This window comes from Macrobrachium rosenbergii, chromosome 10 (assembly GCF_040412425.1).
Source record: "Macrobrachium rosenbergii isolate ZJJX-2024 chromosome 10, ASM4041242v1, whole genome shotgun sequence".
NCBI lineage: Eukaryota > Metazoa > Arthropoda > Malacostraca > Decapoda > Palaemonidae > Macrobrachium > Macrobrachium rosenbergii.
The window spans coordinates 74,984,707-75,012,536 of NC_089750.1; the positions used below are offsets into that span (position 1 = coordinate 74,984,707).

Sequence of the window (27,830 nt, forward strand, 5' to 3'; positions counted from 1 at the left end):
TATAATTATGTGGGGTCTTATCAAAATACACAATAGGAAAATTAAGACAACACGTAGGCCTATTAATGAGACTCAAAAGTTATAAATTAGTGTAACATGAAAAAGCGTGACTTCATTCTCTATCGAAATATTGGTAATTACAAGGTGCACTGACCTTAGCCCAGATTTGGCCAACCTAACCTTTTACATTATTAAGAATTCAATTTTATACAGAGCAACATTGGAACACAACGCGTGTGTAAAAATTAAATTACGGGCTTAAGAAACATTGATAATGCACCGTTATCCAACAGCGGTACATAATTTGAGATATATAAAAGTAATAATAAAAAAATTACAGAAAACTTAAAAAAGCATTAGGCCTCCTGTTCTGGACAATGAGACTAAAGCATTAGTTGCAACAGAAATAATAATAATAATAATAATAATAATAATAATAATAATAATAATAATAATAATAATAATAAAAAGCATTCAACTCATTAACAGCTTTTAAGAAAAACCTTCCAAGACGAAACGAAATCTATAGACTGAAACGACCTTCGTAACACGGCTCGGCAACGCTCTTTTTAAAAGAGTTTACGATCAGCATTAGCGCAATCGGGGCCATAAATATTCCACGGTGCCGATAAACACATCACTTGCGATGTTCTATTTGCCCTTGGCACGATAGCGAGCTACGCTTTCGATGGCAAAGGTCGTTTCTCTTCAGAAAACTCATATATATAATATTCAAAATCTGCATTTGCTTACGTATTACCCATAGGCCTATGTGATATGGATAAACAGAACACTACCTCAGTACATAATACCCATAGGCCTATATGATTTGGATAACCAAAACACTACCTCAGTATATATTACCCATAGGCCTATGTGATTTGGATAAACAATACACTATCTCAATACACAGTATCCATAGGCCTGCGTGATTTGGATAAACAAAATACTACCTCAGTACGTATTAACCATGGGCCTATATGATTTGGATAAACAAAACCGTGTGATATAAATCTTTTTAAAATCAAGAATAAAGTCTTTTAATGAACTTATACAATGGAATATTCCCAGTGCAATCAGAGGACAAGAAACAGCCACTTTGACAAAAATGTCAAATAAATTACACAAACCTTCACACTATAATACCAACACGTAACCTCACTTTACAGCAATATCATCCCTCAATCCAAGGCATGTCATCTCTCTCTTACCAATTTTAACTTTCCATTCACACCACCTCTCTCTCTCTCTCTCTCTCTCTCTCCCGGGCATTACCTATTCTCAGCCCATAGGCTACTGACAACATCCTTCTCTCCCTCTTAGGGTACAACACTCTCTCTCTCTCTCTCTCTCTCTTCCACTCTCTATCTCTCAAGGTACAACTTTTTACTCTTCCTCTCTCTCACGGTATGTACAATCTTTTGCTCTTCCTCTCTCTCAAAGTATACAATATTTTTCTCTTCCCCTCACTCTCTTTCCCAAGACTGCCTACCGTCCTTCTCTCTCTCTCTCTCTCTCTCTCTCTCTCTCTCTCTCTCTCTCTCTCTCTCTCTCTCTCTCTCTCTCTCTCTCTCTCAGGGTACAACTAGAAAAGGGTGCAGGACTCACATTTGATGCAAAACGTTGGCCATAACAACGCCATCTGTTAACTGCTGGACCGAGATTCCTTCCCGGCCAGGGAAGGTTTCCAGCTGAAAGAGACAGAAAAAAAAAAGAAATTAATAATCTAAATAAAAAAAATTATCATTCAAGGAACAAAATATTAACAGGATGCGTTTAAACGTTGTTTTGCGTCGCTTTGACGACGCAATAATGCATTTTTAGACGCACAAAAACAGAGGAATCAGAGTACAACTGCAGAGTACAAAAGCAATATGGTATAAAAATGCTTACAATAAAAATGGGAAGTACCTGTTGTCCCAACCCACCTACCATCCTACCTACCTCCCAACCAACCAACCCCCCCCAAAATACCTGTAGCTCAATCCAACTTATTCTTATAGATTAGGAAAAACCAAGAATAGTGGCAAGACACATAGCCACTTTTTTGTGAATATTTATCTTTATCCAGCTTACAATATTTCTATAATCAGTAGCTTAATAAATCTTGCTCACAAATCTTAGGTAAATGGGGAAAAAAATCCGTTGCTTGATTGTATAATTCGCACAATAAAGATAACAAATTTACAAATGATCTTTGTAAAAAAAAAATTACAAACAAATGTTTGTAAGAGTAAAATGACTTGTCTCGATTTTGTAAAGACAAATGGCAAATTTTTAACATAACTGGCATTTTGCGAAAGTAGCATGATAACAGAAATATTGTACAAAATCCAAGAGATATTAAAGTCGAACTAAAACTTACTATTATTATCTTAATAATTAACATTATTATCATTAGTCAGAAGATGAAATCTATTCATAAGGAACAAGCACACCAAAGGGACCACTGGCTTGAAATTCAAGCTTCTAAAGAATATGGTGTTCATTTGAAAGAAGTTGCAGAAGATACATTAATAGGAAGTAGGTACAGAGAGATCAGTTACAAGAAAGCAAAAATAAACTAATAAATAAAAATATAAATACATGATCAAAATAGTTTTGTTCTACGCAACAAAGCTGCACAGACACTGCCTATCTTGTGATTTACATATACAGTACTGTACCTGTACTGCTGTGGTAGAATACAAATTTAATGAAGGCTAGCCTACCCATGTATGTTAATATTCACTGTTACCTTGCAGTCACAGTTTCTAGTCCAACTAACAATTTCCAGTAAAATCCGCTTGCCCTGACATCAGAATGCGAGCAATGTGATTACTAATATTCAAATGAGGAACTGAATGCATAAGGAAAATGATGATTACATATGAAGTTCCAATGACCTTAGATTGGATAACATTTGCTCCCATACACAAACTTTAAGATTCAATTATATACATCATTACTCAAGTTTACCCATTCTGTCGCAAGTCTATCACTGTACAATAACACTAAACAATAACTCACAACATACAATCTTCAATGCATTATATAATAAACGGGTAAAAAATAAACAGTAATTTGCAATACAATTTTGTATTTAATTTTTTTGAGCTCCCAATATTATCACGTCACCCCAGCAATCATTTTCGTGCAACTTTCAATAGGCAATCAAGGAACCTAATTTATGTGGCCAATATGCTAAACGATTAATTATGCAACTATATTGTAACTATTTTTATAGTATGTTGTTCTCTATTAAAACATTTAGGCTACTTTGATTAGTAACAGTCAATAGTTACGTAGGTAGACTAAACAGCAATAAAAAATATTAATATCAGAACAAGTACTGAACATTTACCATAACTATTAATAAGGTAAGACTACAATATTTTTCTTCTTTTCACTAGGCTATGCACCTTTCATCTCTGACTCATTTCTAATCTAAAACAAGTCACAATAACTATAAGAAAATGCCAGGAAGAATATTTTAACTGCCAGAGAAATAATAACAAAAACCCCAATAAGAAAGTTTCAATATCAGGTGTTTCTATTCAGGACCCGAATACCCCCATACCACTTGACCTCCAGCAGAAGGAGAGTGCTTCTGAAATCAAGATTTTGAGTACTGAAGTAGATAACAGGAGAGTTATCACAACAAATATAATTTACAGTGATATGTTTCTTGATGGATTTTATAGCTCAATTTATCAATTTTCAAAATAACTTCAACTGAATCAACATGGATTCTCTTTACAACTGATACCTTCTTACACAAATTTTAAAGCATACAGTGGTGTTATTGATAAGCATAGTCCTTTGATACTGTATAAAAAAAAATCAAGCTGATAAGAACTAAAATGCACTTTTTCACAATGCTGTCGGTTCCGAGAATACTTTCACGTGCACAGAAAGGGAAGCCATCACAAAAGGGAACTTTGTCCACGGGCAGATTAGTACTATATGAGCAGAGTTCATGTGGGCCAGTTTACATCAATGTCTCTATGGGAAAATAAAAAAAAAATAATAATTTTTCAGTTCCTTCAAAATAAAACTATGCCTATACCATAAACACTGCACAACGAACAGTATGATTTTATTTCATTAAATATATTCTAAAGGAAAATTTTACCATTCAACATATGTGCACTACTTAGTAATTTCTTTCCCCTCAATTGCTACTTAAGACAAATGCAACTTTTATTCTCTTAAGAGCTTAAAGTTCTGTGTGGTATGGTACCAACATTTCACAATTCCCTGTATGGCCAAACAACGTAGAATGTTTTTATCCCACATGAAAGCGAATCCATATAACTCACAAAGCATACACAGTTTTACACTTGAATAAAAAATCCACAATGCACCAGTCATGAAAGGTCACTTACCCAGTGTACAAGGTTAGGGTACACTAAGAAGCCAGCCTAGGCAAGAGACTTGAATTTCATCAAACCGTTTCTCTCTAAGGTAATGGTCTATCACTGTTACAAATACCACTTGCCTTGCATGATTCTGCATATTGTAAAAGAGTTGTTCTGAACCTCTGCTTAACTTAAATAGTCAGGTATAGTGTCATGAAAATGTAGTTTACCAACCAAACAGGTGAAAGAACAAGTTAGGCTAGAAACTCACAAGTAAATTAAGTACATTATACATTTATGCATCGCCTATCCTGAAGGCCACTGAGTGGACTACTGTAACTCTCAAAATCTACCTAAGATACAACTTGCAAGAAAGCAAAATTTGTTAAACAGACTGTCAAGATTAATAAGAGATGTTGCATCTCAAGAAAGGATTACCCTTGTTTTGTTCAAGCTGCACTGGGTGCCTATGCAGAATATAATAGCCTAATGTTGAAGTGAGTGTTATGAGTTAACAATATACCGTATACAGACGATGTCCATAGTATTTTGAAGATTTACCATGCACAATAGTCAACTAATGGCACCTACATAACAATACCTACAGTACAGATATTTTATCTGAGCCAAGATGCACTAGGAACCTTCAAATGTGGAGAACAAAGATGGAACAATAAGCTACTTGCTAGATATTGTTAAAGCTAAAAATAGTCCCCCCCCCAAAAAAAATTATAGAATTCCTCACTTTAATTTGAGATAGTGTGGATCTTTGAACGTCTCTGCATGCATGTATCTATGACGAGTGAATTTGCAGGCCCTACAAGAAGCCCTCTGTAAGTGTGCCAAGCAAGAGTCTCTATAAACAATAGGTAAAATCGCACAGACATTAAAGATGAAGTGGACAGCAGAATACGAAAAAGGGAAAACTGAATAACCTAAATTTCATATAATTATAATAATTATAAAAAAATTACAAAACCTTCAACTGTGTAATAATAAAAAATTCAATAAAAATTAAACATTTTGGCTAAATAAATTCAATATTCTAAATGTCATAAAATTATAACACAATTACAAAACCTTTAACTATGCAATAATATATATAACACTAAATTAAAAAATTCAATAAAAGAACTGATTAACCTAAATTTCATATAATTAAAACAAAATTACGACACCTTTAACTCTGCATTACAGTAAATAAAATTCAATAAAAATCAAATATTTAGGCACAAATTTCTTGATCCTGCCCCCAAAAGCAAAGGAGTCCAAACACAAAAACCGGTAAAAGTTCGTTCCTGGTCCAAACCTCAATTCCACATGTGGGCTAGTACTAAACAGCGATTCATCTACAATGTTTTGCTGTGTTTAGTACTAGCCCCTGGGGGTAAAATGTATTTCGCCAAGTTCAGTACCAGCCACTGGGGGATCAAATGTCCCTTCAAAGTGCATTTCACAATACTGAAACTTAGAAAAAATCCTCAATTAATTACATATATTCTATCTTTTACCGAGATAAATATTAGTTTGCAAGAATTATGTATACAGATTATTTTGTCCATTTTTTAATGAAGATTCGAAAGATATAATAAAAAAACGGAATCGACCATTATCCCAAAACCCTAGTAAAGCTAGCCTGGCCTAAGTTGCTCAACAGCCCCCCGAAGATGAGGTCTGACGACTCTGGTCCCTAGCCAGGCCTTCATGGCCGACTCCTGGGATTTCCCAGCTGTCACAAATAACAGCATTGGCTGGCCTCCAACCCATAGGACCCAACAGAACAAATTTCGGGCCTAACCTACGTCAATCGAAAGACTGGGGTCTGAAGCGTCCCGTTACTGCCCTAGTAGGCTAAGGTTATTGAGGATAGGCCTTAGTATATTATGATGGATTTATTTGGTAAATTTCGATGTGATAATCCCAATCTGTTTGGATTACGAATTAAGACCGGATTTATCTCGGCTTGCTTTGGGTAATCCGAATCCAGCATAGCCCCCCCCCCCGCCCCCGCTTACGTTATGCTTTGCTAACCAGGCCCTCGGATGCATTGCAAAGCCTAACCGCAAGGCTCTGACTGCAATTTCAAGCCGGGCCATCCAAAAATGTCTGAAATGACGCCACATTTGGGAAATAATTTAACGAAGTGCAAAATGCGACCCCAACGTCAGCTATCTTGACAGAACTTCAGCCCCTTCGCTGCGCTACCAGAGGCGACACATAAAAAAACCCTCACTTTTTCTCTGCCCTTTGGCTTCTGAAACGCATAAACACCCTTGATGCGCCCTTACCCATTTCAACAGGCTGCCACAAAGTATATGAGTCTCCATTATTATGTGATAAGCGTAACGATTACATATCAAAAGACAAACACCGAAAGCCACAACCAAACTCGCACTGTTTACAAATTGAACTGAGCTCTCCCGATCATCTGGGGGCTTAGGAACTCTCAGGTGCTAGGGATTTCTTGGAGACCCGTAATTCCCTAGATTATTATTTCCTTAGTTTTCTTCGCTTTATCTTTCACTGAAGGGTATCAGTATCATTCATGATAAAAAATAAAGATATTTTAAATTGTTTTATGACAAATTTTTAACCCACACCTATGGAAATTAACGTTAGCTTTATTCGTAGTTGCTAGCTGCTAGGGAAAACATGGGGACGAAATACATACCAGAGTTTGCTATACAGTTAGATATGTATTTTTCTCGTTTATAGAAGGTCAAACAAGTATCGTAAAATTTTTATTTTTTAGATTATGGATTCTAAATTTTCATTTTATTTGAGTAACGAAATATTGCTTATGTTACAAACATACAAGTAAATAATGCACGAAGCGTTTAATAGTTTCAGCAGACAAGTGAGCTGTGAGCACTAAGCTCTGTAGAAATTTTCACAGACTCCCAACCTCAGCCCTCTTCGCCTTTTCCTTAGTTGTCATCTTGTCAGGTATTTTATAAGACCTTTCACAGAGGCCCTTTGAGTTACCCGGCGTTGAGGGCACTGATAATTATGACGGTGATAGTCATGCTGATTATATTCATATTCCAACAGCCATCACTAAACCGTTGGAAACTGACAAGAAACTAGTGACGAAGATTTGTAACTTACGCCTGAACGAGAACCATCCAGATAAAATATTGACAATCTTTCAATATATAACTGATCTGTAGACACAATTGCAAACAGGAAAACTCGTGTGGATTACCAAAGCCTCCATTAACACAAATCCTAAAGTAAATAATGCTTTCTTTAGACTGTTGTAAAACACGAATATCTGTAATTGCAAGGTTGGGTAGGCATCCAACGAATTTAAAATGCAACGTAAAGTTACACGATAAAGGGAAGCAACTTTTTTTTAAAGGCATTTTACCGCAATCTTCACGCATGTTTTGCTGTCTATCTTGGTGAGAGTCATCAAAGATGGTGAACACTTTTTTAATATTTGAAAAGGACGGGGAAAATAGACTCGAGAAATTTAATAGGCTACATCGATGATATCAACCTAAGAAGCTCTTATCATGATTTTTGGCTGTTGTTGTAAGGTAAGGTAACAAACCCGTTAAACTGCCGAACAGCCAACCACACGAAAGAATGATCGAAGTCCTTCAAAGTGCTCTGGTCTTGCGTTTCATTTATTCTGTCATTTTAGCAGATCTTTAGTGTATTTCTAATCCATGCTCATAGATCGTATATTGAATCGTTTTAGCAATTTTTAGTTTTATTTATGTATTTATTATTATTATTTTGCTTATAGTATCGAAAACAAAGGAATAAATGGTTAAGAACACTCTTCATACATTCAAATTTTTACTTACCTGGGGACTTTTGATCTACCAAGCTTTTGCACAGCTTACACAGACGTTCTTACTTCATAGACCGTTTTACCTGTGATTCACCTTATTACTCATTCTACCATTATCATCAACATTTAATGCTATTGCAGTTTTTTCCATCATTTTGCCAGGAAAAATTCAAGTAAAACAAATCAGCTAACCCCGAGAAAAGGTGAGGAAGGAGACAGAGAAATTTATTGATTGGGAAATGAGAAGAACAAATCTAGCTCTAAATAGACAGTTCTGCAGGAGCTACGATACTGACGAGAAAACATTGAAAGACAATTATAAAATATGAGAAGCACCTTATTTTGAAAATGTACATGGGCCCGCCAGAAAGGGAATTATCCCTATGGAGGGCTGTACATAAAACCGAACAAAGTGAAACAAAGCTAGGTGAAGTGTAGAATTATTCAAAATTATTCATTAACCTGGATTTATTGGTTCCATGGTGAACAAGAACGTTATGTGAAAAACTACTCCATACTAATTGTTGCCAATATCAGGTAGGCCTACAAGTGAGACTTGTTCAGAAAGGGTAATAATAAGAAATATGTGATAATTCATCTTATGCTCATATAAAGACAACAATAATAGTATTAACTGCAATAATGATCATTATTATAAATATATCATTACCTATTTTACTTTGGAAATGTGTAATCATTCTATACCAGGCAGCATACAGATAATCTATATGGCATTTAACCTGGCTTTAGGACTGACAGAAAAATCACAGTTCCTTTACTCCCAGAAATATCCTTTCAATGACTGTAATCTGAAAATGGTTTATTAAACTCAGATTCAAAATTTTGGGTAAATAAATTTCAGTATGCTTTGCCTGCCTTTGAAAGAACACCGAACTACATAGTTCTAGTATACATATATTAACACCTCCAGATATTATTGATCCTCTAATTATGGTGCTGCCACATTGCCTAATACCTGCGTTGGTGAGTGAATGGGCAGATGGAATGAGATAGACCACTATATTTTTTTTCTTTTTTTGGTTTACCATCATTCTTCCAGGCAACCACCTCGGTTACGACCCACTTAAGTCGACAGACCACCATGCTATTTATTATTTTGTTCCAGCATCAACAGAGGCGCGATTGGTGTTGGAGGAAGTGAATGATCAAAGTCATTTGCCTGTGGCCAGATATCAGTTGTTATAGTAAACTCAAAAGCATAATGTATTAGCGTTTGTTTTGTATGAAACCAACCTGTAAGTGGTTCAGTAGATAACTTGCTTTTTAATTTATATTTCATTATATATATCATGAAAAATTCTTAAAATTCTTAGTGGTGTAAACGTAAAAAAGTTTGATAAATTTGTCAACATTAATGTATTGTCCATTTGCCTAACTGATGCAACTTTACTCCAGGATAGTTTTGATGTCATAACATCAAGTCTTACAAGGTAAATACTAAACGATCTCGACTCTGTGCCAATACTCCAAATATCAGACTTTACCCATAGCCAAACATAGGCATCAGGTGAATTAAGGAAGGTACTTCTTTACCCAGTTACATCTGAGTCAAAAAGAAATCTTTTATAAATCTGAGAGGCACATTTTTATAAAAAAAAAAAAAAAATCCAAAATGTTTAGCTAAAATACTGTAACTCTTGTGTATCATATAGACCTTCATTTCTCAGCTCAGTCCTTAATTTGATACCAAGATAAATTTTCTCCAAAGGTTTGAAGCCTCAAAGTTCCCTTAAGTTAATTTCCTTTAGTGGTGTCTAATCAACACAAGCCCTTCTAAGATGGCATTCCAAAGTTGTTTTACGGGCTGAACTAGTAGAGATCTGTAAAATGCTTATGTGATGTGACTCAGAGGAGGTTTATTTGTTTAAGTTATTGAAAACTGGCTAAACAGAATCTATAGGTAATAAATAAATATATTATATATCGTTGCATAGTCACATAAAATAGATTTCAGACTCGTAAGCTCGTCACCCAGAACTGCATTCGTAATATGACGTTTCTATGCATTGTACTGTTCATTCTGGCGACAACCATAAACAGCACCGAGCGACCGAGGCATACAGTAAAATTGCTTGCTATTCCTCCTGAAATGTCAACCGCCCTCCCCAGATATTTACATTTAAGTTTAGAATTATACACATATAAGAGCAAAATGCTTCATTTTCAATAATTTGCAAAATATTTTACAATTTCACAGGTCATTTCTAGAAATTAAAGACGAGAATGGTAAAAATCTGTAGATTTCGCCTATTCTAGAGAAAAAATCTTAAAAATGCTAAAAAATCTGTAATTTCAGATTAATCTGTAGATCCGGCAGGAACCACAGTAGAACTTAGGAAAATGAAAAATGGACCCATAAATTCGAAGAGACGTCATAAAAATACCACTTCCAATCATAAATGCCCGAGTTGGAGCAATTTTCTAATCCACGCCATGGAGTGTGCACTGTGCAATGTTCGCTAGCCAACGATGACGTGAAAAATGTCCGCCGGCTTCGCAACTCCTGTCATTTGTATTTGGCATTTTACCCGCCATATCAAAAAACCAAACCAGCTGATTACGTCTCCGGAACGTCACTTTCGCAGCCACCGTTATCAGAGTGAAAAGACGAGAGATGATAAGCAGATAAAGCGGGAGTAGTCGTAATATGGCGTCAGTGGAAGGGCAGGATGTTCAACATGGTGAGGAAGCAATGGGGGCGTTTCGATTCCTGTTTGAACTTGATTTGCTTGTTGTGGCGTCTTCTGAAAGCAACTGGGGAGGATTTTAGCTGTCTTGTTTATCCATTTCGAAGACTTCGGTGTTGTTTGACTGCTGTGCTCTGACGGGAATTAGCTTGTCAGGTTCCTGGAACTCGTTGTTATTCCAGTTTCTGGACGTCGAGTTGGTGTGAGTGGAAAAAAGACTTAAACTGTGGGATGCCAGCCTTGGGGGATGCCACTTGAGGACGAGGCCAGTAACTTAATAGTGTAGACTTGAGTCTTTCCTATTTTAAAAGGTCCATGGGTGCTTTTAATCAGTTAATTAATAGCCATAACCGTGGCCAGGTTTTATTAAGGGTTATTCCGTGGTAGGTTAGGCTAGAGGTGACGAATTAGGGTAAATCAGAAGACTACCTTACTGTCTCGCTTCTGTGGTTGGAATGGATGAAAAAAAGTTAAGTATACCTCAGTTTAACCAGACCACTGAGCTGATTAACAGCTCTGCTAGGGCTGGCCCGAAGGATTAGATTTATTTTACGTGGCTAAGAACCAATTGGTTGCCTAGCAACAGGACCTACGGCTTACTGTGGAATCCGAACCACATTATAACGCGAAGTGAATTTCTATCACCAGAGATAAATTTCGCTAATTCTTCATTGGCCGGTCGGAGAATCGAACGCGGGCCCAGCAGAGTGCTATCCGAGAACGATACCAACCCATCCAATGAGGAACTAAGTTGGAATGGAATAGAGAGTTTAGGCCAAAAGTCAAGCACTGGGACCTATGAGGTCATTCAGTGCTGGAAAGGAAATTGAGATTTTAAAGGAGCCTCTTGGGGGTGAATGTAAAAATATAAAATAAATGTAAAGGAGACGGCTGGACAAAGATACTGACTATTAATATTCCTAGACTGAAGAAGGCCAATATAGAAAATGGTATATGTAATGCAGCACAGGTGAGATAACCTAAGAAATTTACCGAGATGACAGAAATTCAACCGTCTTTTTGTTTATATTTTTGCTTTCGTCACAAAGGGGCTGGTACTAGCGTAAACCCAGTGTCCTGCAGAACTTTTGCCATGTTTAGCCCTAGTACCAGCCCCTCGGAAGAATGTAGAGACATAAACCAAATATGGTAAATTTCTTAATTATATCACCTCTGCTTCATTATATGCAGTACACCAATTTCCATATTATACAGTAAAAAAATTATATTAAACGGCATCGCGCGGTCATCTCCTATACATTTATTCATAAAAGACAGTAAATATCATATACATAAACAAAAGGCAATAAACATTCTGGTTAGAGACTGGCTGGAACCAGGCTGCGGTAGTAGTCTTACAATTTTACCTTAAAGATAAAGTTTTACATAATGGTAGGCTACCCAAGAAGTTTCATGTTTTAGAACCTAAATGCTTATGTTTCGTTATGTACGACTGTTACTGGACTCCCCATAGTAAAACTGAAGACTTCTGTGGCAGCCTAGTTCCCATCAGCCTATGTCTTTGTAGTTATGATGTTTACGGTCTTTTTGTTTATGATTTTACATTCATCCCTAAGGGGCTAGGACTAAAGACATCTCCCATTTTGCCCGTAAACTGAGTTACTGAACCAGAGGGGCGTGGTAGGCTAGAATTCTAAAGTTTTACCATCCTCATAATGTAGGCTATGCTTCCTAAGATGGTTAGGTTGGACAAAACAGACTAGGCTAGAAATGAGTAAGGACCACTGGACGACTCAAGGAATTTGCGTGAGGTCACTTTTTATTGAGAATGTAACTATGAGTGTTGGGTATTATTGTACTTTAATACCACAACTTGATACTGGAGTTTTTATTCTGTGGTCTTAAGTCACGTCAGTATGCTTAATATGAAAATTTTATTATAACCTGTTGCAGAACTGTATTTAATATTCATCCCCATAGAGCTAGTTCTAAACTACACTCATGGGTGTACAGGTGTAGTTATGTGAAAGTAAAAATTTACATATTTTTTCTTAAGGCGCTGTACTATGATTTAAGTTTTAAATTAGTGTTTTTCACAAAGTGATTGCATATAACCCTATGGCCTTATCACGTGGCAGGCTTCATTTTGTAAATTTTCGCCACTTTGTACATCTGGTTTATTTGGTACATTTTGTCCTTCGTTTCTCTATAGGGGCTAGGCCGTTGTCTAAAAAATAAGAATTAATCTGGGAACAAAACGTTAAAGTTCTTGAACTAGAATGGAAATAACTACTGAATACAAGTGGTCTGTCTTTGTAAGCTGTTACTTTCCATATTAATTTCCTTGCTTTCATGTTTTGGCATCAAGTTTGCAGATGGTGCTATTCAATGTTTTTTCTGTGGTCGTTATCCTGAAACCAGTTTTTGGCATTTTACTTTATGTTTAAAGTTATGAAAAGTATTCATACTTCCTTTTTGGTTAAATGCTTTTATATTTATATTTAATGAACAAACCTCTTTTTACATTTGCATATCACTGTGTAAAACTGGTTAGCTGGTAATGAAATTATTTTTCAATAAAGGAAAGTAAGTTTTTCCCCTAAGTGCCCTGCTGTGAGTGCTAACTATGTAGACTGTTCCCTACATCACATATAGTTCTGTTACTGCTATTTCCTGACCAATGTTTCACTACCCTGTTCTTTGTCATCCTCATGTAGCCCATTATGCTTGTGTAAAGGCAACAGCATGTCTTCAATTTATTCTGGATAGCTGTAGGCTGTCAAGTTTTATTTTTGAAATCCTGTTGTTTAGGTGAGAATTAGACGTCACTAACCTTTTGCTGGTTGTTGCTTATGGGACACATCATTTGTACTGTATATTACTTGTAGTTTGGGTTGATGATATAGTGTAGTATATTTACATTAGGATATATATAGCATACCATTTAAATTCACTTTACATTCTCTGGTTGTGTGCAATTTTGAACTGAATTTTTATTTGGGCCAGGCATTTTTTTTTATGTCCCGACATTATTTTCTATTTAGTATTTGACCTGAACTTCTGTCTGGTTGAGTTGATTTAGATGAGCGAGATTTTAATGCACAATAATACACTTTGGGGGTTTAGAAATATTTGTACTGTGACCTTATTTTCATTTATCATTGACTATACTGTAGTACTGTACCATATTTTTGTGCATTTAATGGAAAAACCTGTTACAAGTGAGAGCCTTGTAAAGTACACTATTACCTTTTTTTTTTTTTTTTTTTTCAGATTTTCCGAAGGCTCATCTGTGATTCATTGAGCTATACGCAGAAGTGTAATGCCTAGACAGAAGAAACAGAAAACTATTCCAGAGAATGCAGAAGCCATAAGTATAGTGTGTGAGAAGGAGAAATCACCTCAAAGAGGGAGACAGAAAAAGAGTAAAACTGAGAAGTTTGAGGTGAACCAAGGAAGTGGAAAGGTTACCGCAGAAGTTGGCGTTGACAGTGAAAACTATGAAAGTAAAGAATGTAACAACGGCTCCCCTGATTTATTTGAGACCAGGATTCTTAATGATTCTCTGAAAACCCACACCGGTTGTTGCGCTTCCTCGTCTTCGTCCGGATCGAGCGATGACTTCGCACTGTCTGAAGTGGAAGTTGATGTGATAAAGAAGGAAATTGCCGATATAAATGTTTTATCATCAGAGCGATCATTACAGGTTTGGAAAGAAATATTGCAAGTGCCATCAAGCCAGAAAACACCAAAGGGTGATGATTTACAAATTTCTGAAAATAAGTTGCTGTAAAATGCTTTATCATCATAGATGATACCTATGTACTGTAATATACTGAAATGAATGCGAGGATTTTTTCATAAGAAATCAAGAAAGGGGGTGTAGTCTTCTTGTAAATACTGTAAAAGGTAAGTTTGGTATTGTTCAGATGTTAGCTGGAAGGCTCATATCAAAATAGTTAGAAATCAGCATTATTTGACCTTATAGTACCCATGCTTAACCAGGGAAATGGATATTTTATATCTTAAAGATTCAGTATTTATAGGGAAGATTTACTTCAGCTAAAGTTCTTGCATATTTGGAAGCATGTCAAAGAACACTGAAGTTATTACAGTATACTCACATTTTTTAAGGTTTTTCAAGAAACTGGTTTGTAATCACATCAGTTACTTAGCAATACTACAGAATAATTTTTTTTGTTTGTCTAATCAGAGAGGGCTGTATACAAAGCCATAATGTCGATATTCTAGACAGATCCCATATTTTCCTTTATCACATCTTAATCTTATTTCTTGACTAAGTTCCTTGGGAATTAATTTGACTTGCATTTTATAGGAACAGTCAGTAATTTAACATGAATTAGTTTTCATATCCTTATTGAATTTTGTTTTTAATTATAGCCTTGTGATCTAGTAAACAAACTTGGCCTGCTAACAAATAATTTAACTGTGAAGGGTCTTTTTTGATTTTGGTTCCTCTTGATAGGTTTCCTTAAACATGACATGGAAACCTATCTCTGTACAGATACTAGGCGAGATCCTTTCTCAGTTATTCTCTGCAGACCCTCTGCCCAAAGACTAAAATCATCACCGTCCTTGATGGTTTGATCATATGTGTTTGGTATCCAGCTGGTCCACAAACAAGATTAGAACTGTATTTGTATGGGAGCTCTCACCCATTGATGATTACCATTTTACCATTTTGAGAAGTTGTTTGGCACTGTTGATCAATGTCTTCACAGTATTAGAGTATAAACACAGTAAAGTATTGTCTATTTATGAAATATGAAAAGGATTATATATATTTGTATCGGGTTATTTAAAAATTGAGTGCACAACTTGATTATATTTATTATTTTATGTAAAGTTATCAGTGAATGTTCATGCACCAGTTTTTACATTGACTGAAAAACATCTGGGTGTGATTTATTGTTGCTATCGAGCTTGCCATGATCATAGGAGTTAGAGTTTATTTGCTCCCACGAGTAAAATTTTATCAATGTAAATGTTTCTGTTGGACTATTACAGATTTATCTCACTTAACTAGACAAGATGACGGACAGGCTTGTAGTGTTGCTAGACATGGACTGCTTCTATGTACAAGTCGAGGAGCGTCATTATCCACATATCAGAGGGCTGCCAGCTGCAGTGGTTCAGTACAACTCATGGAAGGGTGGAGGGTAAGTTGATTGTTAAAATTTAATGCAATACTCATATCACTTTCACACTAGAGATTCAATGTATTGAATATTGATTTGTGTTTGTGCTAATCTGCAGACCTTTATTTTACAAGAACAGAGTAGATTATAGAATTTAGGTCAAAGGCCAAGTGCTGGGACCTATTAGGTCGTTCAGTGCTAAAAGAGAAATTGAGAGTAGAAGGGTTTTAAAGGTGTAACAAGAGGAAAACCTCGCAGTTGCGCTATGGAGCTAATTGTAGGCGAGAGTGGATAGCAAGATGGAAGAAAGAGAATATGAATGGAGGTACAGTAAAAGGAATGGAAGGGGTTGCAGCTAGGGGCTGAAGGCGTGCTGCAAAGAACCTTAAGTACTGTAATGCCTAAAGTGCAGTGTGTGAGGTGCACTGACAGCACTACCCCCTTTAGGTTACAGTATTACCTTTTACTTTGGTATCACAAAAGAAGAGAGACCTTGTGTTATCACTTGGATGATGATCATCCCTCAATTAGGAGATACATATACCACAATATCTTCACCTTCTGCTTGTCATTCTGAATTGACCGGGATACAGTACTTTGCTGTACTGCAAGTAAATGGCAGGAGCAGGAGACAGTAATCCTTTTTTATCCATGATAAAACAAGCACGTTCGATATAGTGTAGCTGCTGTGTGTTTTCGTTTTGTTTGAATCGGCATGCTGAGGTGGTTTTAACAACTGTGAATTGGCCAACCATACTCAATCCACCATTTTATTTTTTAGGCAACTGTTGCATGGGAGTATGCATACTTTAATAGATTGCTGACAGGACAGCATTTCCAGGTGCTCTGCCTCTGATATTTTAATCAGAAAAATTGTTACCCTTGGGGTAAATCCATTGAGTCATGCTTCTAGACTTTTGTGGGGCATGTCCAAAGGATTTAGAATTGTTGAAATTCGACAGCAAGATGGGATTAGACTAGAGGGAATGGATGAAAAGTTACTTTTGTAGTCAGGGCATATCCTTGATATTCAAAGTACAACCAAAATCAAGGTCATTACATGGCTATAATCCAGTGTTCAGAGGAGAGACAGACAAGTATTACTTGTGCCTTGGCAGAGCTGGGAAAATGCTTCATCCTTCCAGCTCTGCAAGGCCCTCTGCCAGTGTTATTCAGATATAAAAAGTAACAGTAAATTGACTGGTATTACTGTTACATATACTGTACTGAAATTTATGCACTGAAGAGCTTGGTGTTTGAATTTGTTTTATTTTTACTTAGTAAAAATGCCTAATGTTGTATCACAATTACAGGATCATAGCTGTGAATTATGAAGCTCGAGCATTTGGTGTGAAACGGGGCATGAGAGGGGATGAAGCACGTAGCAAGTGTCCTGATATTCAGTTAGTCACTGTTCCAGTTAACCGGGGGAAAGCAGACTTGACAAGGTATGGAATTATTTTTTTTTATTGTATTTGTTACACAACTCACTAGTTTTCCTTAGCCTATTCATGCAGCCATGCAGGTAAGTTATGTAAAGGTATTGAGTTTGTATCGAAAGAATAAGGTTTTAATTTTAAAAAGCTTCTGAATTACTGTGCACTGTATGAATTTAGATAGATGATTACTCTTTTATGTGTTATAGGGGAATGGCTGTTTGTGTCCCTCCACAAAAAAATGAGTACTTTGGATCAGCCTTGTAAGAGAAGGACTACTTTATAAGAATAATAATTTTCTTTACAGTGCAGCAATTCTAAATTTTTTTTATACCCAATGCTGTTTTTTATATTTAAGGTACCGTGACGCTGGTAAAGAAGTTATCAATGTACTCTGTGATTATAGTGATTGCGTTGAAAGAGCAAGCATAGATGAAGCATATATTGACTTCACTGAAGCTGTGCAGAAGCAAATAGTGAAACATGGTGGCATCTTTGATTCAGAGAAATTGAAGTCTACTTGGGTGGTTGGTCATGATGAAGTTACGACTGAGATGTCCGCTGAAGAGAAAGAAGGTAAAGTCCACCAGTTATGAGGCCTATTTTTGGCATTCAAATTACTGTACAGTACTGTAATGAATGATTTCTCTTCATAAATCCATACTCAGATTCTTGATGGCTTTCACCAGACTTCTGTTTAGTTCAGCTGGGTACAGTTGTTGTTTTTGTATGTTAAACAGGGTCTGTTTATTGTTGTATGTGCATGTACAGTACCATAAATCATTGAACCAAAATTGATCATTAATGTAGATTAGGATGAACTGAACTTTTTGATAAGTTGATTCAGTTTCTTCATGGAAAGGAGTTTATTACAGTACATGAGAAAAATCTTGAAAGCATCTATCCATATTTTTTGTTGTTTTCATAAACTTTTGTTCTTATATTAATCATACTTATATGTAAATTTAAATTTTGAATGTGTAAAGAATATTATTGATGTTTTTATTTAGATGTAAGAAGGAATGGTGTCAAGAAATGGTTGTCTTCGGTTTTTGGTGATCAAGAAGATTCCATACCACTGGATAATAGTCATCCTGAATGGGACAATATCAGACTGGCGCATACAGCCGCTTTGTGCGAAGAGATGAGAGCAGCTGTTCTTGAGCGCACTGGATTTAAATGCTCAGCAGGAATAGCACACAATAAGGTTTGTTATGCGGTTGTATGTTGAATAGTAGTGATTCTTGTTTCTTAGCAGTAATGTAATTGAAAAATATGTACCCAGGTAGCGTTATGATTATGTTTTCAGGGACAAGTCGATAACAGCCGAAGATAGGTAAGCGCGCAGTACTGCATATATGAAAGCATAGGTGGTTATGTTAGGAAAAATACAAATTTCTTTTTAATTTGGTATTTTAGCAGCCAGGAGGATAGAACAAACCAAGTTCTGAGTAAGATATTAAACTAACTGTGAAAGAGGGTGAGTCTCATTTCTTGACTGTCAAGTCTTAGTAAGTAATCACCACAGACATGTTATTTTAGTGGTTATCAGACTTCACTTTTTCTTAAAGGGCAAACATTAAAATTTAACAAGTAAAAAGGCTCATTTACCTACTAAGCAAATATTCAAGAGAATGTGTGGCAAACAAGGGAAATATGAGGTAAAGTTTCAAGTGCATGATATTTAAACTGACATACAAAATATATGTGTTAAGCTTACAAACAAGTCTGTAAGGAGTATTATAGTCTCATAATTCATGTATTAATGTTATTAAAACATAGGAAAGTCTTGTATTTTATGTATAACCTACCTACGGGGTATCCACTCTACCTTGTGGACAGTCTTAAGGAAATTGGAATTTTGTACAACCTTATTTTCCTATCTAGGTACTAGGTGGGTTTCCTAATTTCAAATATTGATGAAACTACCTTCATTTCCTCCCCCCTTCCCAAGCCATCCCGACATTGTATAGCTGTATGTTGCAGATTTTCATTCTTCACCATCATCAATAATATATTTATATATGATTTTGTCTTACAGGGTTAGACAAAATAAGTTCACAATTGCATGGGTTATTTGAAATAAACCAAATACTTACCAAAAATCTATAATGAATTGTAGCACGGTGATCAGTCAACCCCCTTCTGAAGTAATGATTTAGAGTAAAAAGAATAAAGCACTTGTAAACTGTTTGGATACAGAATTTTAAGTTTTGCATTTTATTTATGCTGGGAATGCCTTCCGTCAATCTTTGAGAGACATCTTATAGTAGAAGAGACCATGGAAGTAGTATCAATCCTTTCATAACATTTTGATCATCTAAATAGTTTAGCACATGGTCATCTGTCTTGTTGACTAATACATGAATAGAATTATGAGCCTTTTATTTAGGAAAAAATATTTCAAGAATAGTGTCCCTATTATGAATGAAGAATTAATTTCTTTGAATGTGTATGTCATTCCAATGATTGTATGAATAATGGAATAAGAGGAAATTTTATATTTTAAAATTAAATATTTCCTTATAATTATGATTGTACTAACTTTTTCTTTTTTTACATTTTCTATGTCAGATGCTTGGGAAGCTGTCATGTGGACTTCATAAGCCCAATCAGCAGACTGTTCTTCCCCAGTGCAATGTGGCATTACTGTGGAAAAACCTGCCTGTAGGTAAAGTGCGGAATCTTGGTGGAAAGCTTGGCGATAGCCTGACTGATGATCTCGGCTGTAAAACTATGGGAGACCTTGCACAGTTATCACTTCAGCAGCTTAATGGGAGATTTGAAAGCAAAACATCGTGAGTAGAATGTGCACCACCACGACTAATAACTCCTTAAGGCACTGCACAGTCTTCCCAGTCATGTGACCCAAATTTCAATTTGTCCATTCTTCAATCTTTGTTTCTTATTTTGGATAAGAATCCTCTATGTTCTGCTTGTGAGTCAAGAAATAACTCAGTGGTCTGTGGCTTAAATTAATTCTAAACAATAGCATCCTACCTTGACAGCTTTATTCTTTATATATGAAACCCAGTTATTCTATAGATGATACTTTGGCATTTTCAGTGGTAGTATTGCAAAATCCAAACTTTCTTTTCGTAGGGAGTGGCTATATAATCTTGGCAGAGGCATTGATACAGAGCCAGTAACCTCTCGTCAACTCCCAAAAAGCATTGGTTGTGGAAAGAACTTCCAGGGAAAGGAAGCACTGAATACTCAGGCCAAGGTAAGCTGAAAATGGTGGTCTTTTTCTGTTTGCCGGCTGTTATACTTGATCAAACTTATTACTGAAAGCAGCAAGAAAGTGACCGTACTGTAGTTTTTGTGATATTATTGAGGGACTACTTATGAACAGGCAGGTCATTATTACATGTTATATGTGTTGTAACAAGTACTTAAACTTAAGAAACTATACCTGCTCTTTGCAGTTTTCATTATTGTAAAATATTCCTGTTTCATAATAAGATGAAAAAAGTACTGAGTTAAGGATAAAAAAGGAAAGTGATTATAGATGGTGTTCTAAGAGTTTTTTTATGATAGTAGTCCACATGAGATAAAATTATAGACAGCCTACAGTTTGTATTATTGATTTTATCCCATCTTTGAATTGGTCTCATTTAGTCTTCACAAGTAAGGTACAGTTTCTTGCATGTTAATAATTTGACAAAATAGAAATCTTGGAGATTGACAAAGTTCCTTTTGAGAGACTAAACATGTGTGCAAAAGTAACATCACTGAAATTATCATAAGTTTTAAAGATGCAGGTTATGTTTAGTCAAGTATTTATTGTGATGTTTCATTCGTATGATTCAATATTATGGACGTTTCAGGTGCAGAAATGGATGTTGAGCTTAGCAGAAGAGTTGACTGAGCGCCTTAATGAAGATCAGACTGCAGTGAGTGCAGTATTTTCATTGAAAATATTTTTATACTATTCAATGGCTGTTTTTTATGTTCTGTTTATTGATTACTAGAAAAAGAGTAATGATAGCAATATTACATAAAATGTTTTGCATGCAAATTTCATGATCATTAGGATTGTGCACTTTAATTTTTTTACTTTTAGTACATGTAATGTATTTTTGAATTAGCATTTATTGTTTACTGAAAGATCTGAACCCTCCGCAGAATAAACGACGAGCCAAAACTTTAACTGTCAGTGTTCGTCTGGTTGGGGATGCCAAATTCACATCATTGTCTCGCTCTGCCAACCTACCAGCGTATTGTGCTGAGCGAATCACCAGGGTCGCCATCTCTCTAATTCAGCATACAAATAAAGCTCCACCAAAGAATGGCTTATGGTTTGTAATATTTTAAATGTGTAACCATCTTCTTTAAAGGAGAAGTCTAATTTAAAGAATTAACTCTTTAAAATAAGTTCATCTCCTTACCTAAGGAATCTTGGTGCAGTTTTTTTTACTTTCATTGAAGATAATTGAATTAAAGTGAGTAAGTTGCACAACAGTTAAAGGCTGAAACATAAACACTAATAGGCTTTTCAAGAAAACATTAATACCCCCAAGTAGTAGCTCCCAGTAGCTAGGATCTCCTTGACTTTGAAATGAAACTAAAGAGCCAGAAATTAAATATTCCTGTGAGTAATGTTAAAAGTGTACTTTATATATAACCCTCATAAAATCATATTAACTAGGAAACATGGTTTTTTTATGTGAATAAAACACACCTTTTGAGATATTAAATATGACTTCCATTCATGTAGATTACAAACCACCTTATTTTTATTTATGCCAACAGCATGGTTTTGAGAGAGCAAATGAATATTTATTGATGTTCAGCATGATGAACACTGTTAGGGAAGTCTTATCATGCCTGATGAATTTTTTTTTTTTTAACTCTTCCAACTTTGTTTCCTCATCATATACATTCTTACACCGTTTTCCCTTTAAGCGGTCAGATGTGAAATGAACGTTCTCCATTTTCTCTGCTTTGTTTTCTTTCCGTGTGAACCTCCCACCACCTGTCCCTTCGTGATTTCTTTGGTCATCCTGAAGGTCTTTGCCTTGCTAACTTCCACATCTATAGTTCTTATTACTAACTGCTCCTCATTCTCTATCATTGTACGGTGTATCCGAATCATCTCGGTCTTTGAGAGATCTCCCTTTTTTTTCCTCTCTCTCACTCATTATTTGTTCTTCCCACCTCCTTTGGTTACTCTGCCAAAGAATCTTAACATTTAAAATTTCCTGTTTTCCTTATTGGTTCTTATGCTGCTGCTGCATAGAGTAGTACTGGCCTTGCACCCAAACCCCACAGTGAAATAGTGCTGTCAGTGCACCTCACACAGTGTACCATAGGCACTACGTAAGGTTCTTTGCAGCATCCCTCAGCCCCTAGCTGTGACCCCCTTCCATTCCTTTTACTTTTCCCCCCGTTTATACTTTCTTCCATCTTAATTTTCATCCTCTCAACCACTGTTTCATAGTGCAACTGTGAGGTTTTCCTCCGGTTATACCTTTCAAACCCTTTTACTCTCAGTTTCCCTTTCAACACTGAATGATCTCACAGGTCCCAGTGCTTATCCTTTGGCCTAAATTATATATTCCAATTCCATTCCTTATTTACCCAAAGCAAGTGTTCGCTCTCTCTACTCTGTTTCTTTCTGTGCTCTCAACTGCTTCACAAACCAATGTTTCCTCAAGGTAACAGCAGTGCTTTTCCTGGGAGGTAGTGTTGTCAGTGCATCTCACAGGGTGTTTTAGTGTCCCTGGCTATTTCTGTTTTAGTGTTTTGCTTACCTTCATTCCTGCTTCCATACTACAGTCTTGCTGTCCAACCAACTATGACTTCTGGGTGCAACTCTAAGGTTTTTGCCCAGTTCCACCTTTAGCTCCTTGCACTTCATCTCCTTATTTTCTGGATCTCATCTTGCTATCCAGCCCCCTCTTTTCATTGGCTTAAGTGCTGATTTGCCTCAAGTGCCTTAGTGCTTAGCTTGATGGCCTCAAGTTCATAAATCAGATCAGAAGTGCTCCACCTCTTCTAAGACCTCCAACCATCCTTCGCAACAAAATTCTCAACTGTCTTCTCTTTTTAGTTGCCCTGTTAATGCATTTCGGATGTGAAAAATCGCTTACTGTATATCATGTCATTTTGACCACTTGTGACTCTACTTATTACATTCTGTACTTACTACATTGTTCACTTTTACACCTTTCCCGATCGTACTTTTTCCTTTGCTTTCTTTCCACTTACTGTAAGCTTTTACTTACACTGATTTGCTGTTCTGTCCTCTCCATTCTATTTGTCATGATTTGAACCACTACGTTTTCCTTAGATTGTGTTGTTGGCACTAGGTCATTATATGAAACATCTAGTTTACTCTGTAGTTTTCCTGAGGTGTGACACCTGAACTGAAGGGAAATTATATAAAATCTGTCCTTGTTTGTTTTCAAGTTTATGCAATTTTGATAACTGGAATTTTTCTGTTTTTGTAGGATTCCATCTATCAAAAACATCAGCCTCTCTGCTGCAAAATTTGAGGATTGGACTGGTTCAGGATCTGGAGACATTCAGGAAATGTTTAAAAAGGCAGTAAAAAACCCAAAAACTACCACAAAAGTACTAGATTTTGAAGAGAAATCAAATAGTGACCAGGATACTTCGTTAGCATCACCTGTGAAGGATGCAGTTACCTCTGTGCTGAAAACACCAAATAGCTCGTTAGCAAAGAATGAGAAACTTGGCACTAGTCCAAAAGTTAACAAAGGGCTAGCAAGTCCAAAGGAAAGTGGCAGTTCCAAGAGTAGTCCCATGGTCAGTAATTCATTTTTCAAGAATCTTCTTCAAAGACGTGTAAACCAGCAATCTACAGTTGCCGCAGATCCTTTACCCAGTGCTTCAGAAAAACGTAATGGTACTGAACTACCCGAAGAAAACGATATTCCTGAAGCTGAGAGCACAAATAATCACGAGACTGAGGGAAAAAGTGACCTCGATGTGTTAGCAAGCTTATTATCGGATGACGATGGAGAAACGTGTCTCAGTGAAGATGACTTACCCTGTGGTCAGCAAATTAAGGATGAAGGGGATAGTGATAGTTCTGTTTATGATGCTGCTACAGATATTGATTCTAGTTTTTCATCTGAATATAAGGACAGACTGCAAGGAAGTCAGGACCTTTTTGTAGAGGATGATCCTGTTTTAGTTAATAGGTCAAGTGAAAATGTAGATAAGACACCTTCTAAACAGTCAGGTGTAGATGCTCCTTGCTGTGCATCCAAGCCTCACACGAAAGATGTCTCGCCAAGAAAGGTGTCTCCTTTGAAGTCCTGTCAAGAATCAGAAATGAACCATAGTTTGAAATCCTTAGAAAGTGCAAAGGTTTCAGTACAGGAGTTATTCCCAGATCTTGATAATGTTGATGAATCTATTTTGTGTATGTTACCAAAAGAACTGAAGTTAGAAGTGGAAAGGGCTTTAAAGGATTATAAAACCAAAAACCAACAGAAAAAGTCTGGAATGTGGAAATACGTAACGAGTGTTCCTTCACCTCAAAAGACTGTTAATTCAAATAGTAGTTTTGATCCATTTTCAAAAGGAAGTGGTTATGAAGCAAAACCTGGACCTTCTAAAGATGGAATATCAGAAGAATTCAGCAATGTGCATTTAGAAATTCCAAAGACAGATATAAATTTCACACAGGACACAGATGATAGTATTGAGTGTACGATAATCTTTGATAATAATAATGTAGAATCTGATGGAAAAGATTTCTTAGACTGTAAAGAATGTGGTCTCCAAATTTCAGCACTTGAAATGCAGGAACATGCTGATTATCACTTGGCACTTAGTCTGCAGAGTGATATGAATACAGATGCACATTTAACAAATAGGAAAGTGATAGAGAAAAGTGGAAAAAGTAATAGAGGCAGAAAAAGGATAAAAGGAAATGTAAAATCCTTAGTAACAGTTAGTAAAATGCAGAAATTAGACTCCTTTTTCAAGTCGTAACTTTAAAATGAAACTTAAAATAATTAAGTATATTAATTTAATTTATAAGAATTAAATATTTAAATTATTATTATTCAGAGGTCAGATAATATATATCTTCATCAATTACTTATTTATGACTAAAAACATATTTACTGTGTATTGTTTAATTACATTATATTTACTGTGTATTTTGTTTAATTACATTATAATTAAATGACAGCTACTTATGTCTGGTGTAAATTGGTGCCTTTTTTTTCATGCAGTTCATGATGTTTGATGTCTATGGCATTGAAAGGTTTCATTGTCTACGCAGTGTTTAAATTTTTATTTACAATTATGAAGTAAATGTTGACGGGAAATGATGAATATGGCTGAAAATCTACACACAATAATATTGATGACCATTTTCTACAAATAAATTACTTTCTCAGGAGTTACTTTCTTTAAACATTTCAATGTAAGTTCAACAGAAACTTTAGACTATAGTTTTTAGCAAATTTAAATGCTGTCAAAAAGTATATTCTTTGAAAAAATCACCTTAACAGCAAAAAGTACATTCTTTGAAAAAAAAAAAAAAAATTACTTTAAGGCAATCTTGAATCCAAAAGCCTATATACTATGTACTACAGCATCAGAAAGTGACTAAGGGCTGGAGAATTCCACTTTCCTGAAAAGATCAATACAATCAGACCAAGATATTCACGACATGAATTTAGAAGAGTGAGTGAATATTATTATACTCATGAATGGCACCATAAGGAACCTCAAGACAGAAAAGCAAGAGATTGCTGGAATTCTTTCCCAGATGCATACTGGCTAACACAACGCAAGTTTCGAGACAAAGCAATCCTTAACAAAACAGAGTATAATGCAAACTTTAGATACAACCATGCACATTTATAGGGTTGGGCCTAGGATTTTCTAATTTCTACCATAACACTGGAGATTTTGGAAAGGATTTTCACTATTTCCCCCTTGGGAACTTTTAAAGGCAGTTTGCAAGTGGTATCCTCAACAGGCTGATGATTTTGATTGTTTGCTTACAATAATAAACCTAAATCAATACTATCTAAAGAGTTCAATTATACCAGGTTGCATCAGGATTTTGTTTGTCACAAGCGAGCAAAAACTCTGTAGATACACAAAGAAATTATGAAAAACAATTCTACAAAACTTTTGGTGAACCAATGTATAACGACCTAGCTTTGGATCTACAAACTACAACTGTATTACTCTTGGTCATCTTCTCTACCCTTAATTCTAACATGGAACTTCAATTAGCACTTGATACCTGAAGCAGTCAATACTATTTGCAGAACGGCAGCCTCTAAAGCACCTGATTCCTTTCACTGTCAAAACTGGAATTTCTTCCAGGCAATATGGCTTGGTATTTGCTGTCTTTCTTATTATTCACTGTATCTAAAGTTAAACCTCGTTTCCCTCACTTCCTCTATATATTATCGTCCCTTTCCTAGGCATGTGACAAGAATGCTTATATATTCTGAATACAGTAATAAAATTGTAGTGAATAAAAGGGGAAGGAATGGATTTTACCCGAGCACCTGAATTTTGCCAAGAGGCTTCTAAAAAAAACAGCAGATAATCACAAAGTAATGCCTGCTGGATGCAAAAGATGAATAAATAGACAAAATAACAATAATGTACATGTATCAACAACTGAACAACATATATGAGAGGATTTCCCTTTTAACAGGTGACGACATTATCTTCTGCATTTTTGTCTGGACTTCCCACCAGAATGGAGTCATCATGTATGCTGTTATTCCATGATCTAATGCTGGTTCTCAATGACTGGCAGCTTGTCTCTTCCACATCTGCAAATTCTCTCCTCCTAGCACTGAAGTGAAAAATCACCTGACACTAGACTGCATGGAAATTTTTTTGATGTTTTATTCTTACAAATGCCACTTTCTTACAAATGCCACTTAAACTTCCACTAGCATATCATAATATTCCGTACACATGCACCTCCACAAGCTTATGATTAATGGGGCATCATACTGAAATTCATGTGATTTTCCATGGTAATATCCATAATCACGTCAGTTATAAACTAAAAATCTCTTCCTAGGAAAACTTGGTTTGCAAGTCCAGTCGGAGAGGATTAAGTTCACCATCTCAGTGATGACTTTAACCAAGCAAAAATTTTACAATATAACAACCTAACCTGGAAGGGACAGTCCTAAGCAAGCTCAAGACTTTTAGCTATTTAGTTCACCTGTTTTCTGCAGCCCATGTTAAACCGTGTACATTGCTGATACAAAAGCCTGTAATGGAAAATGACACGTTCAACTTTTAACTAAATCTGTTAATTTACAATTATTACTATAGTTACTACAAACATATCTTAAAGATTATGATGCCATCAGAAACACCAACTACAATATTTAAGAGCAGACCTCAAATGGTAGATCTTTCCTAGATACAGGCAGTCTCTGGAACCTCACAGC

The 27,830-nt window shown here is 35.8% G+C and overlaps 2 protein-coding genes across 4 annotated transcripts in view; one reads left to right on the forward strand and one right to left on the reverse strand.

Moving 5' to 3' along the window:
• hook (hook microtubule tethering protein) overlaps positions 1–6,806 on the reverse strand; it is a 243,394-nt gene extending 236,588 nt beyond the window's left edge. Inside the window, exons 1-2 of one of the 2 annotated variants that reach the window (XM_067110806.1) lie at positions 6,629–6,806; positions 1,609–1,691 (exon numbers count right to left, since the gene is read on the reverse strand). In XM_067110806.1, the coding sequence (XP_066966907.1) occupies positions 1,609–1,691; positions 6,629–6,667 (122 nt within the window). In that variant the 5' untranslated portion in view covers positions 6,668–6,806. The remainder of the gene's footprint in view (positions 1–1,608; positions 1,692–6,628) is intronic. The other variant, XM_067110807.1, reaches the window with a different exon arrangement.
• Positions 6,807–10,598: 3,792 nt separating this feature from the next.
• On the forward strand, positions 10,599–25,789 carry LOC136842896 (DNA polymerase eta-like). 2 transcript variants are annotated; one of them, XM_067110808.1, is made up of 11 exons: positions 10,599–10,844; positions 14,085–14,720; positions 15,840–15,991; positions 17,284–17,418; positions 17,765–17,982; positions 18,417–18,613; positions 19,981–20,204; positions 20,509–20,632; positions 21,237–21,302; positions 21,535–21,707; positions 23,862–25,789. In XM_067110808.1, the coding sequence occupies exons 3-11, from the start codon at positions 15,864–15,866 to the stop codon at positions 25,375–25,377; spliced, it is 2,781 nt and encodes a 926-aa protein (XP_066966909.1). In that variant the 5' UTR covers positions 10,599–10,844; positions 14,085–14,720; positions 15,840–15,863; the 3' UTR covers positions 25,378–25,789. The 2 variants fall into 2 exon arrangements, with proteins under 2 accessions (XP_066966909.1, XP_066966911.1); XM_067110810.1 differs by lacking the exon at positions 10,599–10,844 and adding an exon at positions 10,869–11,052 and having other exon boundaries at positions 23,862–25,578.
• The last annotated feature ends 2,041 nt before the right edge of the window (positions 25,790–27,830 follow it).

What these genes read in the sequence shown, in the direction of transcription:
- LOC136842896 (XM_067110808.1), top strand. Translation starts at nt 15,864, where the DNA reads ATGACGGACAGGCTTGTAGTGTTGCTAGACATGGACTGCTTCTATGTA. An exon ending in GGGAAAGCAGACTTGACAAG is followed by an intron (nt 17,419 to 17,764) that starts GTATGGAATTAT and finishes TTTATATTTAAG; the next exon opens with GTACCGTGACGCTGGTAAAG. An exon ending in CAGGAATAGCACACAATAAG is followed by an intron (nt 18,614 to 19,980) that starts GTTTGTTATGCG and finishes TTTCTATGTCAG; the next exon opens with ATGCTTGGGAAGCTGTCATG.